The sequence below is a fragment of the Gracilinanus agilis genome, chromosome 1 (genome assembly GCF_016433145.1).
Source record: "Gracilinanus agilis isolate LMUSP501 chromosome 1, AgileGrace, whole genome shotgun sequence".
Taxonomy (NCBI): Eukaryota; Metazoa; Chordata; class Mammalia; order Didelphimorphia; family Didelphidae; genus Gracilinanus; species Gracilinanus agilis.
This window is the reverse complement of record NC_058130.1, coordinates 763695507-763710015: the sequence shown is the minus strand read 5'-3', so window position 1 is coordinate 763710015 and position 14509 is coordinate 763695507. Positions and strand designations below refer to the sequence as shown.

At 43.2% G+C, this 14509-nt stretch overlaps 1 protein-coding gene across 1 annotated transcript in view; it reads left to right on the top strand.

The window, feature by feature from the left end:
• Positions 1-14509, top strand: part of TESC (tescalcin) — a 63182-nt gene that overhangs the window by 43589 nt on the left and 5084 nt on the right. Inside the window, exons 4-6 of the mRNA XM_044685443.1 lie at positions 8275-8414; positions 14103-14164; positions 14261-14437. Of these exons, the coding sequence (XP_044541378.1) occupies positions 8275-8414; positions 14103-14164; positions 14261-14437 (379 nt within the window). The remainder of the gene's footprint in view (positions 1-8274; positions 8415-14102; positions 14165-14260; positions 14438-14509) is intronic.

The following is a 14509-nucleotide window of genomic DNA, read 5'->3' as shown; positions in this document are numbered from 1 at the left end:
TTGAACTCAGGTCTTCCTGATCCCAGGACCAGCATGCTATCCATTTTGCTGCCTACCTTCCTCCTAAAGTAGCCAACCCTAGAAGCAGTTTTCCCTAACTCGGCTTGTTCAATTAGACCCTTCTGGAATTGCCTCTCAGAGGTCTACATATTGTTTGAGAACATAAGGGAAAAGGAGGAAAGAGCCAACTTTCCCTGGAGATGTAAAGCCATCTGCTATATTTATCCTGTATGTGCTTAAATATGTGTATATCCATCTCCTCCACTAGAGTCTAAGCCACTTGAGGGCAGGGGATGCTCCATTTTGGCTTAGCCCAGTGCCTGACACATAGGGGGCATTCAATAAATGTTTGTTAATTGATTTATTGGTCTCTTCTCTACTTTGAAGTAGAGGAATTCCTGTCTAGTGAGATTTCTTAAAAATGGAGGAGGAAACTGAAAGGAAGAAGGAGAAGGGCTGTTCCCATGGCCCCAAAGATCCAGGAGGGGCATGCTTAAAGATAAGATGGGTGGGGAGCAGCCCAGTGGGTGGGGAGAGTGGTACCAGGAGGCTCTGGCTGGGTTAACCCATTTTATTCCTTCACCTATGAGGGCGCAGATCATGAATCCATCTGGCAGTCAGGTGAAGCCCAAGGACCTCTTCTCAGAAAAAAATGTTCTCAACTGCCTAAAATAAAATACTTAGCAAAGCAGGTTTATAAAGGAAATGACCAATTACTGGGAAATAACACTTTTCAAAAGTTTACAGACTTCAGGTTAAGAGCCCCTGTTGAGGGGAAAGGGGAAAGATGAAGACAGGGACAGAGAGAAGGGACAGAGAGGAAGAGACAGAAAGAGAAAGAGAAACACTCAGAGACAAGGGGGGAAAGAGAAACAGAGAAAAAGAGAGATAAGGGAGAGAGAAACAGAATTTTCTACACCATAATAATGGCTCACATTTATCTAATGCTTAAGCTTTCATGTTTGAATATCTCATTTAATCTTCACAAAGCTGGGAAGTTTTATGATTATATCCATTTTATTATTTTTTTAATCTGGAAAACTTTTATTTAATTAATTGATTTAGAATATTTTTCCATGGTTACAAGTTTCATGTTCTTTCCCTTCCCTCCAACTACCCTCCTCCCATAGCCGACACGCAATTCCATTGGGTTTTACATGTGTCACTGTATTATACCCATTTTAAAGATGAGGAAGCTGAGACCCAGATAGATTTAGTTGCCCAACATCACAAAACTAGCATCTGAGGCAGACTTCAAATTTAGGTGTATCCTCAATACAGAATCACAGGATTTTAGAGCGGGGTGAGATAATAGCATCATAAAATGGATCCCAACAGGAAGAGACATATCTAGGCAACCATATTCACAACCTCATACAATGTCACAAATATAGAGCTGGAAGGTAGCTTGGAGTTCATCTATTTCAGTTCCCTCATTTTACAGATGAGGAAACTGAGGCACGAGGAATTGTAGAAGTAGCTAGGTTTTCTATGGCACTTAATGGTTTGCAAAGCATTGTATGTGTTATCTCATTTGATTCTCACAACCCTGTGAGGCAGGTGCTGTTATTATTCCCATTTTAAAGATAAAGAAACTGGGATTGAGAAAAGTTTAGGGACTTATTTGCCAGAGGTCACACCAATTAACTGATTTTTCCAAGGCTGCAGAGCTGGATTTGAACTCTAGTTATAGGATCATTGATTTAGAGCTGAGAGGGACCTTAGAAGCCACTTAGTCATGGGATACTAGAATCATAGATATAAGGAGCTTAGAGGCCATTGAGCCCACAAAATGAGGCACAGAGAGATGAAATGATTTTCCCTGGGTCACCCACTTAGCTCATAAGGCAGGATTTGAACTCAGATCTTATTGACTCCCTATCCACTCAGCTATACCACCTTTCAACAAACAGGTAGTGAGCATCTGACATGGGATTCAAACTCATCCTCTGACTGAGGTGCTGGCATTCTTGTCCAACTCATACCTAAAAAGGAATTTCCCACTAAAACATCCTCCAAAAGGCACATATACAGTCTTCAAAAGAACAACTTTACCTTCTGTCTTAGAACTGATACTAATTATTGGTTCCAAGGCAGAAGGGCAGCAAAGGCTAGGCAATGGGGATTAAGTGACTTGTCCAGGGTCACACAGTTAGGAAGAGTCTGGGGTCAGAATTGAACTCAGGACCTCCCATCTCTAGACCTGGTTCTGTATCCACTGAGCCCTCTAGCTGCCCCAACTCATACAGTCTTTTCTTGTAAACCTTTAAAGTGAGAGAACCCACTTCTTCCTGAGGCTGCCCACTATGGTACAACTCTCATTCTTAAGAAACTTTCTCTGATAACAATTGTAAGCTGGCCTCTGTTGCTTCCACCCATTGCTCCCATTTGTGGTCTTTGGGGCCAGTCTGAAGACTGAGCAATCCTCTTCCAGGCCTCAGTTCCTCCTATATGACTGGGCACTTGGCTGAGACTTTGCATGATGGGTTCGATCACCCTTGATGTCCCAGGCTTATTATTTTGGCTCTGCCCTTCCCACTCCCTCATTCTGCCCACTTCTGCCCTTTGCTGACACCTCCGTACTTCATTAGGAAAGGGGAAGGCAGAAGTTTGGTCCAGTTGGTGCCTTGTTGGCTCTTCTGGCTTAAATTGGGAGAAATATGGAGGGGAGCATTTATTCCTGAATTTTTCTATGCTTCCTTTTCATTCTCTTGTTAAAATGAGAAAATGATAGCCGATCTTAGGCTAGGCTATTTAAAGAACTCCAGACAAGAAATCAGGAACCCTGGGTCTGACGCTGATTAGCTTAGTAATTAGTCTTAGTAGCAATTCTAAGACAGAAGGGCAAGGGCTAGGAAAACAGGGTCAAGTGACTTGCCCAGGGTCACAGAGCTAGGAAATGTCTGATGATTAGCTTCATTAGAAGCCACTTCTCTGNCCAGGGTCACAGCTAGGAAATGTCTGATGATTAGCTTCATTAGAAGCCACTTCTCTGGACCTCAGTTTCTTCTGCCTTGCAACTAATACTGTGTAATGGTTTCAAGGCAGAAGAGCAGTAAGGATTAGGCGATGGAGGTTAAGGGACTTGCCTAGGGTCACACAGCTAGGAAATAATCTGTGATCAGATTTAAACTTAGGACCTCCCATCTCTAGGCCTGGCTCTCAATCCACTGAGCCACCCAGCTGCCCCCCATGGACCTCAGTTTTTTATGGGTAAAATGAGATTATTTGGCAACATCATCATAGTTTTACATCTATTTTCTCATTTGAACTTCACAAAATAAAAGGGCTGGACAAGATGGGTTCTGGGATCCCCTCTGGAGACAGAACTATGACTCTACCCAGGGAAGGGGGTGCTATTATTCTCATTTTATAGATATGGAGAACAAGGTTGACAGAGGTTAAGATCTAGAAGTCTGACCACTGAATATCTACCATGTTCAAGGAAGGGTGCCATTGTATGAGTGACCTTGGATCAGTACCTTCACCTCAATGATCCCCAGTTTCCTGTTTCCTCTTCTGTAAAATGATGGAGGTGAACCAGATCACCTGGGAGATCCCATCCAGTTCCAGCCCAATGATCATATAATACCTCTTCCTGGGCTTCATCACTATATTGGGAGAATGATTGGAGCTTTGGTGTCCTGATGAGAACATTTGGCATTGACCCTCCTGGGCATGATGGGAGTGAGGTAGAGGGGAGCCCTGGGGATCAGTGAGGATTCTAAGGGTGCACATTGTGAAAAGTGGAGGGGTTGATTTCACACATGAGTCAACATCAGATCTGGAAGGTGGAAGTGGGGAAAGCCAAAACCTTTCAATGACCAACTAGCAGGAACTCGATATTCCATCTCCATTCGGCTCTCTGTTTCGATTTGTTTATTTCCACATCCAAAACGCCTCCCCCCCCTGCCCAGTGCTGAAAGCCCTCCACAATCTGGCTGCCTCCTCCCCTGCCCCAGTAGGTGTGTAATCAGGGTTTGTGGAATGGAAATGAGAGCCAGGAGGTGATTTCACACGAGAAGAGAAATAACAAATGAGATCGGTGGGAATGGAAAAGCAGGACGCTCAATACTTAATTAGTGCCAGAAACCAGGAGACCAGCTGCGGTTGCTTGGATAATGCACCACTTTTGCCACCTGCCTCCTAGGGTTATTGTGAGCATCAAGTTATTCAGGCTGTCTCTCTTCTCTGTTTACCTTGAATTTCCTCATTTGGGTACCATCTTGGAGACAATGATAAAATGGTGGCTCCTTGAGGATGGGACCCTTTTTGCTTCCACGTTGGCACACTCTGCGCTCACTGGCATTTTGTAAACCTTAATACTGAGGGGACAGCTGGGTGGCTCAGTGGATTGAGAGCCAGGCTGAGAGATGGGAGGTCCTGAGTTCAAATCTGTCCTCCTAGCTGTATGACCCTGGACAAGTCATTTAACTCCTTTTGCCTGGCCCTTCCTGCTCTTCTGTCTAGTCTCTGATATTTATATCGATTCTAAGACAGAAGGTAAGGATTAAAAAATTCCTAGTCTGTGCCAGGTCCTATGTTTAGAGCATTGACACAAATTATCTCATTTGGTCCTTACAACAACCCTGTGAGGTAGGTGCTATTATTATCCCCATTTTATAAGTGAGGAAACTGAGGCAGGCAGAGATTAAGTGACTTGCCCAGGGTCACACAGCTAGTAGGAGCCTGAGGCCAGATTTTAGTGCTAGGAATCTTGAGATCTGCCCCTCTCTCAGGCAGACACCCGAATTGGGATTTGGGAGCCATTCTGACGCATGTAGGGACAGCAGCCGACTTCCAGGGAACGTTCAGAAACAGACAAGGACGGAAAGTGCCTGGCAGTCCCTGTGACTGGACCTTCCCCTTTCTATTTCTGTGGAATCAAGTGGTTTCCCAGAGAGAGAAGATTATGGAAAGGCAACACCCTGGATTTGACTAAGAGCCAAGGCAGTGTTCAAATAGAATTATGTAAATATTTGAAATATGTCATTGCCCAGAGGGGAAGAAAGGACTTATCCAGGGGGATGAGAGCGAGAACCCCAAGTATAAAAACTATTAAAACAGCATTCCTTTTTTAGAAACTCTTGCTTTCTGCCTTAGTAACAACTTGAAGACAGGAGGGCAAAGGCTAGGCAGACAGGGTGAAGTGACTTGCCCAGGGTCACCCAGCTAATTTGGCACTTCCTTCTCTAGTTTATTTGAACAATGAGGAAACTGAGGCAGATAGAGTGAAATGACTTACCCAGGGTCACAAAACTGAGAAATGTCTATGGTTACATTTGAACCCAGAACCTCCTGCCGCCAGGCTTGCCTTTCTATCCATTGAGTCACCGAGCTGTCCCCTTTAAAAAAAAATCCCTGAGAATCAATATTAAATCCAAGATCACACAGCTAGGAAGTGTCAGAGATCAGAACCCAGGACCACCCATCTCTAAGCCTGCACCCCTTAAAGTTTAAAATAATATGCCAAGAGTGGGAAAAAATTTTAATGAGATGATTTAAGACAGGGGACAACATCTGGAAGAAGTGATGAAGGGAAGGTGCTTCCTCCAACACGCAGGGAGACATCTCTTTCTCTCTCCTTCCTCCAGGTTTACTCTGGATGGGATTTGCCTTCTTGTGCCCAGCTCTGGGTCCAGCTCTTCGTAGGGATTAGCTATTTCTTTCTTGTTTTAATGGACCACAATAGTCACTTTGCTCCCATATGTTCCTTTTGCACATTGGTAAAAACAGAGATAACGATACCACCCTAAAGGGACATTCAGAGAATAAAAAGAGGCTGCTGAGGCATTTTCAGTCATCTCTGACTCTGAATTCATTTGGAGTTTTCCTGGCAAAGAGACTAGAGTGGTTTGCCATTTCCTTCTACAGCTCATTTGACAGATGAGGAAATGGAGGCAAACAGGGTGAAATGACTTTCCCAGGGTCACCCAGCTGGTTTGCCATTTCCTTCTACAACTCATTTGATAGATGAGGAAACTGAGGCCAACAGGGGGAAGTGACTTTCCCAGGGTCACCCAGCTAGTTTGCCATTTCCTTCTACAGCTCATTTGACAGATGAGGAAACTGAGGCCAACAGGGGGAAGTGACTTTCCCAGGGTCACCTCGCTAGTTTGCCATTTCCTTCTGCAACTCATTTAACAGATGAGGAAACTGAGGAAAACAGGGGGAAGTGACTTTCCCAGGGCCACCCAGCTAGTTTGCCATTTCCTTCTGCAACTCATTTGACAGATGAGGAAACGGAGGCAAACAGGGGGAAGTGACTTGCCCCGGGTCACATAGCTAGTTTGCCATTTCCTTCTCCAGCTCTTCTTACAGATGAAGAAACTGAGGCAAGCAGGGGGAAGTGACTTTACCAGCTGGGAAGTGTCTGAAGCCAGTTGAACTCAGGTCTTCCTGACTCCAGGAGCCTGGTGTTTATCCATTGTTCTCCCTCTCCCTAAATTACTCAGTCCTTCCACCTTCAGGATGACGACCTACCCTAACCTTCTAGATGCCCTTTAAGAAGGAGATTCCATGCTTCCTTCGGTGGCCGGTTCTAGCTTTGGACCCAGCACCCCGTTCTTTCTTGTGTCTTACCTCAGGGCTTCCCATCGCTGCTAAAGCTCCTTTAGTCGGGTCTGGGAGCTAATGTGTGTAGAATGTGCTCAGGAGATGCTGGGTAAATACAGGGGTCTATTTTTACACCGTATATATTTAGTCTACAGCTCAGCCATAAGAACAGGGCGATTGTTTTAAATAATACATCAGGAGTGGGAGAATCTTGATAATGAGATGATTTGAGTTGGGGAACAACATTTGGAAGAAGTGAGGAAGGGAAGAGACGTCTCCCCACTGACATGCAGGGAGACATCTCTTTCTCTCTCCTTCCTCCAAGTTTTCTCTGTATGAGATTCACCTTCCTGCGCCCAGCTCTAGGTCCAGCTCTTCTTAGGGATTAGATATTTCTTTTGTTTGTTTGTTTGTTATAAGCTTTCTTTTTAAAAATCTTTAATTGTTTAAAAATTCTCAATTACATGTAAAAACATTTTTAAAAAGCCCTTCCTTGTCAACTTAGAATTAATACTAAATATTCATAGAAGAGTAGGAAGGGTTAGTCAATTGGGGTTTAAATGACTTGCCCAAGGTCACACAGCTAGGAAGTGTCTGGGGCCAGATTTGAACCCAGGACCTCCCATCTATAGGTCTGTTTCTCTAGCCACTGATCCACCTAGCTACTCCCAATAGAAACAATTTTTGATCATCGTTATCTGATATTTCAAGATTCAGATTCTCTCCTTCCCTCTCTCTCTTCCCCTCCCCTCTGCCCAAAGTGGTAAATAGGGACTAGATATTTCAGGGAGAGCCCCCTCAGGATGAAAAGACTTAGAGCTGGGAGGCATTTTAGAGGGCATCTAGTCCTAAAACCCGATTTTACAGGTAAAGAAACTGAGGTTTCATGAAGTGACTTGTTGAAGAATAATTCAACTCTTTTTAGCTGGGGGGTAGGGGGCAAGTCATTTAACTGTGTCCATTTTGACACTTATGGGCTATGGGAACTTGAGCGAGTTCTTTAACTTCTTTGGGCCTCAATTTTCTCATCTGTAAAATGAGGATAATAATATGTCTAGTACCTAACTTGGAGGAGTGATGGGGCAACCAAATGATTACCTTGTGAACTTTGAAGTGCCAGATAAATGTCACCTATATTTATTAGTTAGGACTTATCCTACAAGGATTAAAGATGGCGGGCGACCAAAGGAATACTATTGGAAGGCCATCCCTTGCCAACTAGAGGCAACTATCTTCCCTTCCCTTGGGTAACCATCTCCTCAGTATTGAGTTTACGTTCCTCAAATAGCCAAATAAACAGAACTAGGAGTCTGGCTGCTCACCTTAATGAATAGTTTCATGTCCCAGGCAAGCGGGCAAGTGGCTTTTATCAAGGTTGATTTGACCCACTGCAAGTCAGCTCAGAAGTTACGAAAGGCCTCCCCAAGAGTATCTTTAGAGTCCCTTGTCTCTACTTCGTAATCTCAAGGACCAAGGAGGTAAAAAAAATCAAAAGATCCAAGTTCTTGACAGCTGTGTGGTCCTGGGTAAGTGGCATGACTGCTCTGCGCCTCAGTTGCCCTACCTGTAAAATCCAAATGTCATAGTCTTGCCATGAAAAAAGTTAGCATCTTCTGTGAAGGAATGAAGAAAAGTTACTATGAAAGCTCGTTAAAAAATATTTTTCCTGGAGTGGAGGCAGTGCTAATTTTTTTCCTCTCTCCCTAATTTCTTCTGGAGGAACCTCCGAAAAGCACCCAATGGGTTGGCTGATGAGATTAACTTTGAGGATTTCCTGATCATAATGTCTTACTTCAGACCAATTGAGCCCAACATGGATGAGGAACAGCTGGAGCGCTGCAGAAAGGAGAAGCTAAGATGTGAGTTGGATGGGAAGGCTCCCTGCTGGTCCAGTTGTCAGAGGGCTCCCAGATCTCCCAAATGGCTGGACACTGAACACTGTGTCCCCACCAACTTGACCCTGACCCTTCCATAAACCTTCATTCTGAAACCTATAGTCTGGGCCAGCTAGGTGGCTGGTTAGAGAGACAGGCCTGGAGACAGGAAATCCTGGGTTCAAATCTGGATTTAGACACTTCTTAGCTACATGACCCAGGCTAAAGCACTTGACCCCAATTGCCTACCCATGACTACTTCTCTGTCTTGGAACTGATGCAACTTATTGATTCTAAGGCAGAAGGTAAGGGTTTAGAGATAAATAAATAAAAGAAATGGTCAGAACCCACACTATATATATGATCAACCGTCCTTATCTGGGATGTCCCCAAAATCTTAGTATTATTTCTAACCATTTCAGCTTAAAATGGCACAAAACACTTGGGATATTTTCTGTATAGAAAAAAGGGGAAAGCAGAAGCATTTATCATGGGCCATTATTATGGGATTGCACTAACAGCTGGGCATATGAATAGAAAAGCAAAGTGGCCTCAGTTTTTTAAGAAACTTACATTCTAATGAGGGGAAACAACACCTAAAGGAGGGACCAGGTGCCTGGCAGATGGAAAATCTTTACAGTCTTGGAACAAGACCCAGTGCTTGTTTATATTCAGTGAGGATGGTGCAATAGCAAGATGATCCCATGAAATAAATCACACTCAAAAGTGAATTATTTTTATTAATAAAGAGAGGTACTTGCTATAGTGCTTAGAGAGTCAAAATTGGAGACAGAAAGATGTGGATTCAAATCTTGCCCTCAGTACATATCAGCCAAGTGACCATGGGCACTAAACCATTAACTACGATTTTTTGAGTCCAATCAACCAACCAGTTATGAATCCATCTGACTTCATTAATGTCTAGCCCATATCTCCCCATTTTCCCCATAAAAAGAGTATGATATACTCTATCCAGAGCTCCGTTAAAATCTAGGTAAATTGTGTCACAACATTTTCCTCATCTACTAGTCTAATAAATCTGTCCCCAAAAGAAATGAGGTTAACACAGGACCTATATAACCTGTGCTTGACGACCCAGGTTAGTACTTTGTAATCACTGTTTCCTTTTCTAGGTATTTGCCAACCATCTCTTTAATGATATGTTTTAGGATTTTCCCAGGAATAGATGGCAAGTCCACTGACCTGTAGTATTTCAGGCTCTGTTCTCTTTCTTTTTCTGAGAATTGGGACATTCACCCTTCTCCAGTCTCATGGTACCTTTCCCATCTTCCATGATCTTTCAAGTATCCCTGATAGTGGCTTATAAAGGGCAAGTCAAAAAAATACTTTATTATTTATCTTAAGCATCAAATTGATGTTATCCTCCTCATTCTGTCATTCCAACATAAAGATCATTCTCTGTGGCAGAGAAAACAGAAGCAAAACAATAATTGAGCAGCTTTACCTCTTTTCATCTGTCCATTATCACCCCACCAAGGAAAAATCTTATTCCTTCTCTGATCAGTTTTCTTCTGATGTAGCTTTAAACTCTTTTTTTGTCCTTCACTCTTTTCATCAGCCTGAGCTCATTCTGAGCCTTAGCACTCCTCAAATTATTTTCATAAGACCACAATACACTTATATTCATCTTGTTACCATCCTTGTCTCCATCTTATATACTTTTCTTTTTTTAATCTAAGATGGTTAGAGAGTTTCCTGTGCATCCACATTGATCTCTTCAGACAAATCCTATTTTTCCTTCTCACTGGAATGGCTTTATTTTGCAACTTCACAATTTGATTCATTAAAAAAAAAATAAAACCTCTTACCTTTCATCTTAGACAATACTGGTTATTGGTTCCAAGGCAAAAGAGCAGTAAGGTGTGTTAGTGGAAATTTGGGATCCTTGGTCTTAATATTTAGATGTATGATATAAACTTCCTGTGGACATTTAGGGGTCTTGAAAACTACGTTTCCCATGATTCAACAGGCTTCCTTCTTAGGTGGTGACGTAAGCCAACGTAAAGCAAAGCTTAAATAGAGAGAACTTGATTGGGATGCTCTTTTTCGTATAGAGCAGCCAGGTGGGCAGAAAGTAATGGCAGGCAATTTGAATTAGATCTTAGCAGGCGCATGGCCTTCTTAATTACCAATATGACTTTAAATAAACTATTAATACTTTTGGATATATCCATCTATATCAATATTATTCATAACAAGTGCTAGGCAGTGGGGGATAAGTGACTTGCCCAACAACTAGGAAGAGTTTAAGGCCAGATTCAAACCAGGACTTCCCATCTCCAGGCCTGGTTCTCAATCTACTGAGCTACCTAACTGTCTCCAATTTGATTTATTTTTTATTTTATCTTATTTTTTTGAGACTGAGTGTCCTTGTCTTACCCATGCTGGAAATGTGGCAGCTGCTTAAGGACCTGATCAAACCTGTACCCTCCTTAGGTCGTCTATTGATTCCTTGCTCTCAGGGCCTCACCATCTTGGTGCCAGATTTAGTGAGGACACAGGATTGGCTTGTAGCCCTACTGCAGCTCTGAACTCCCAAGCTCAGCAGATCCACCACCCTCAGCCTTCCCCGGCAGCTGAGGTCATGCTCAGTGCAATCTCATCCCTTCTGATGCCTCCTACACACACACACACACACACACACACACACACACACACACACACACACACACATTCTACTCCATGAAATCCTATCCATTTTTCCTCTGAACTTTCTGAAATCCATTTTCTTCAAATCTGGGGTCCATGTCAGACCATGCCCAGATTTCCTCTCTGTTCTTACAAACTCTAAGGAGTGGTCACTTCCCTCCAAGATTCCCATCATCACCATCCTGTGAGAGAATCAGTTCCAAAATAGAAGTTATCCTTGGTTCCTTACTTTTTGAAGGATAGAATTCTAACAAAAAAAGTAAAAAAGTTATTAGCTATGGAGGGCAGCTACGTGGCTCAGTAGATTGAGAGCCAGGTCTAGAGATAGAAGGTCCCAAGTTCATATCTGGTCTTAGACACTTCCTAGCTGTGTCACCCTGGGCAAGTCACTTTACTCCTATTGCCTAGCCTTTACCACTCTACTTCTTTGGAACAAATCCACAGAATTGATTCTAAGACAGAAGGCAAAGGTGTCTGAGTTTTTTAAAAGTTCTTAGCTATTCCTTTTTTCACAGTAGTGGGAAGATAGAAGAGCCAGAAAGAGAGACAGACAGTGAGACACACAGACAGATAAAGAGATATAGAGACAGACAGACAGGAAGACAGACTGATAGAGATAAAGACTGACAGACAGACACAGTGGCAGAGAGACTAAGACAGACAGAGAGACAAAGAGCTAGCAGATGACTGGATAATTGAAGTCTCCCCATCCCCACTATATCTTACCTCTATTGCTGCTTGTGATCTATTTTCCAGGTTTCTCATCTTAACTGCTCCTTCTGTGCAGATGGTCACTTGGGAGCACAAAGCCCCAAACAACTCTCCATAGAATTGTCAACCTATATCAGTGGAAAGAATTTTCATATGAGCTCCTTACCCTGATGAAACCGGAGGGTCAGGACTTTTCCCCAATCTCTGGCCCCCATACATAGAAACACACATACGCACTTAAGAGTTTACAAAGTTCTCTTTTAGAGGTATTTGGGTGGTCCAGTGGATAGAAGGCTGGTCATGGAGTCAAGAAGACCTGAATTCAAATCTAGCTTTTAGACCCTTACCAGATCTGGGACCCTGGACAAATCACTCCATCTACCTTGGTTATCTCAATGATGAGTATAAAATTGTGGGAATAATAATATTGTGAGTCTCCAATGAGATGGTATTTGAAAAGTGTTCAGCAAATGGCCTGTAATATAGTAGGCATCTGATAAATGATTATCCTCTTCCCTTGGCTCTTTACACCTTGTGAGTCAGATAATGTAAGCATGAACATCCCCATTGTACAGATGAAAAAACTGAGCCTAAGGGGAGCGAGGCCACTTTCTGAAGGTCATGAAGTCAAGATATTGGATAAAGAGGAAATAATTAGAGAGAGAAGGCACTCATACCAGGAGGGGTTGGGAATGGTTTCCTGTAGAAGATGGGATTTTAGTTGGACTTCTAGGAAGTTAAGGACAAGGAAAGCAATGCAGGCATGAGGACAGCCAGACAAAATGCTTGAGTAAGAGTCAACAATCTATAACTGCCAAAAGCTAATGCAGTCTTGGGCTCCATGAATAGGACTCCATGCCCAGAATAAAAGGAGACAATAGTCCCAGCATGCCTTGGGCTATCTGGTCACATTGGGAGTGCTGCATTCTGTTCTGGGTGCCATATTGGTGATGAACTGGAACATATCCAAAAGGGCCACCAAAGGATGGTGATGGGGTCATGAAAGTAAGGCATATGGAAGAATTGAGAGTGTTTATAGCCTGAAGAAGAAAAGATATGAGAGGTGGGCTATGGAATCATAGACCTAAAACTGGAAGGGCCTTTTATAGATGAGGAAATAGAGATCAAGGAGATTATGACCTCAGATCACAGACGTAGTAATTGTGAATGATGGTATTTGAACCCAAGTCTTCTGAATACAGAGTTGTTGGTTTTTTTTCTTCCTCCAAACAACGGTGCTGTCTTCAAACGTGTAAAGGTTATCAAATTAGACTAACTCTGCTTGACTCCAGAGAGCAGACTTGGAGTGGAAGGGTGGGAATCATAGGGAAGCAAATTTTGGTCAAATGGGGTGACCTTCCTAAAGACTGGGCAACAAGATGGCACAGTGGATACAGTACTGGACCTGGAATCAGGAAGACTCATCTTGCTAAATTCAAATCTGGCCTTGGACACTTACTAGGTGTGAGACCCCGGGCATGTCACTTAGCCGTTTGCCTCAGTTTTCTCATCTGTAAACTAAGCTGGATAAAGAAATGGCAAACCATTCCAATATCTTTGCCAAGAAAACTTCAAATAGCGTCACGGTCGGACATGACCGAAACGACTAAACAACAACCCTAAATATAAGCCATAAAAAATGGAATGTTGTCTCATGGGAAAAACATTCCCCACTCATGGCTATATGGAGTAACCACTTACTGGGAATATTTTAAACAAGATTCATGAATCAGGCAGAGGTAGGATCAGGTAATCTTCCATTCCCCCAAATTTGATCATCCCAAATGTACTGGATTAGACTTAGTTTATATAATTCCAGAGGACAAAATAAGTGGAAATAGGAAAACAGACTTTGCCTCAATCTACAAAAAAAGGACCTAATAATCTTAGGTGGGTTGATTTCAGAAGAGGAGGGAAGGGGGCAGCTGGGTGGCTCAGTGGATAGAGAGCCAGGCCTAGAGATAGGAAGTTCAAATGTGGCCCCTGGGCAAGTCACTTACCCACCATTGCCTAGCCCTTTCCACTCTTCTGCCTTGGAGCTGATACTTAATATAGATTCTAAGATAAAAGGTAAGGATTGGAAAAAAAAAGAGGAGGAAAGGCTGCTGGGCCAAGGGTCAAATAAAGAAAGAATGGAGGTATGGCTCTTGGCTGTGTGGAGGGCCTGGGACCCTGGGAGCTGGCCAGTAAACAAAGGTATTTCCTAGGATATTTCTATTTTTCACACATACGCAGGAAGACTTGACATGCCTGAATCTCTCTCTCTCTCTCTCTCTCTCTCTTGTTCTCTAGTTCTGTTTCATATGTATGACTCTGACAGTGATGGACGGATCACCTTGGAAGAATATCGAAATGTAAAGTATGCTTCCCATCTTGGCCCTCCCCTTGCTTTTCAGGGGACCTCTGCAGACTGACTCTGAAGTCATTTGAATTTGTCTCTGTCTTGATAGGTGGTAGAGGAACTGCTTTCTGGAAACCCCCACATTGAAAAGGAGTCAGCCAGATCCATTGCTGATGGAGCCATGATGGAGGCTGCCAGCATCTGTGTGGGTCAAATGGTGAGCTTTCCTGGGGCAAAAATATGGGTGTCTAGCTCAGAGGAAGGGAGGGAAGGAAGGAAGGAAGGAAGGAAGGAAGGAAGGAAGGAAGGAAGGAAGGAAGGAAGGAAGGAAGGAAGGAAGGAAGGAAGGAAGGAAGGA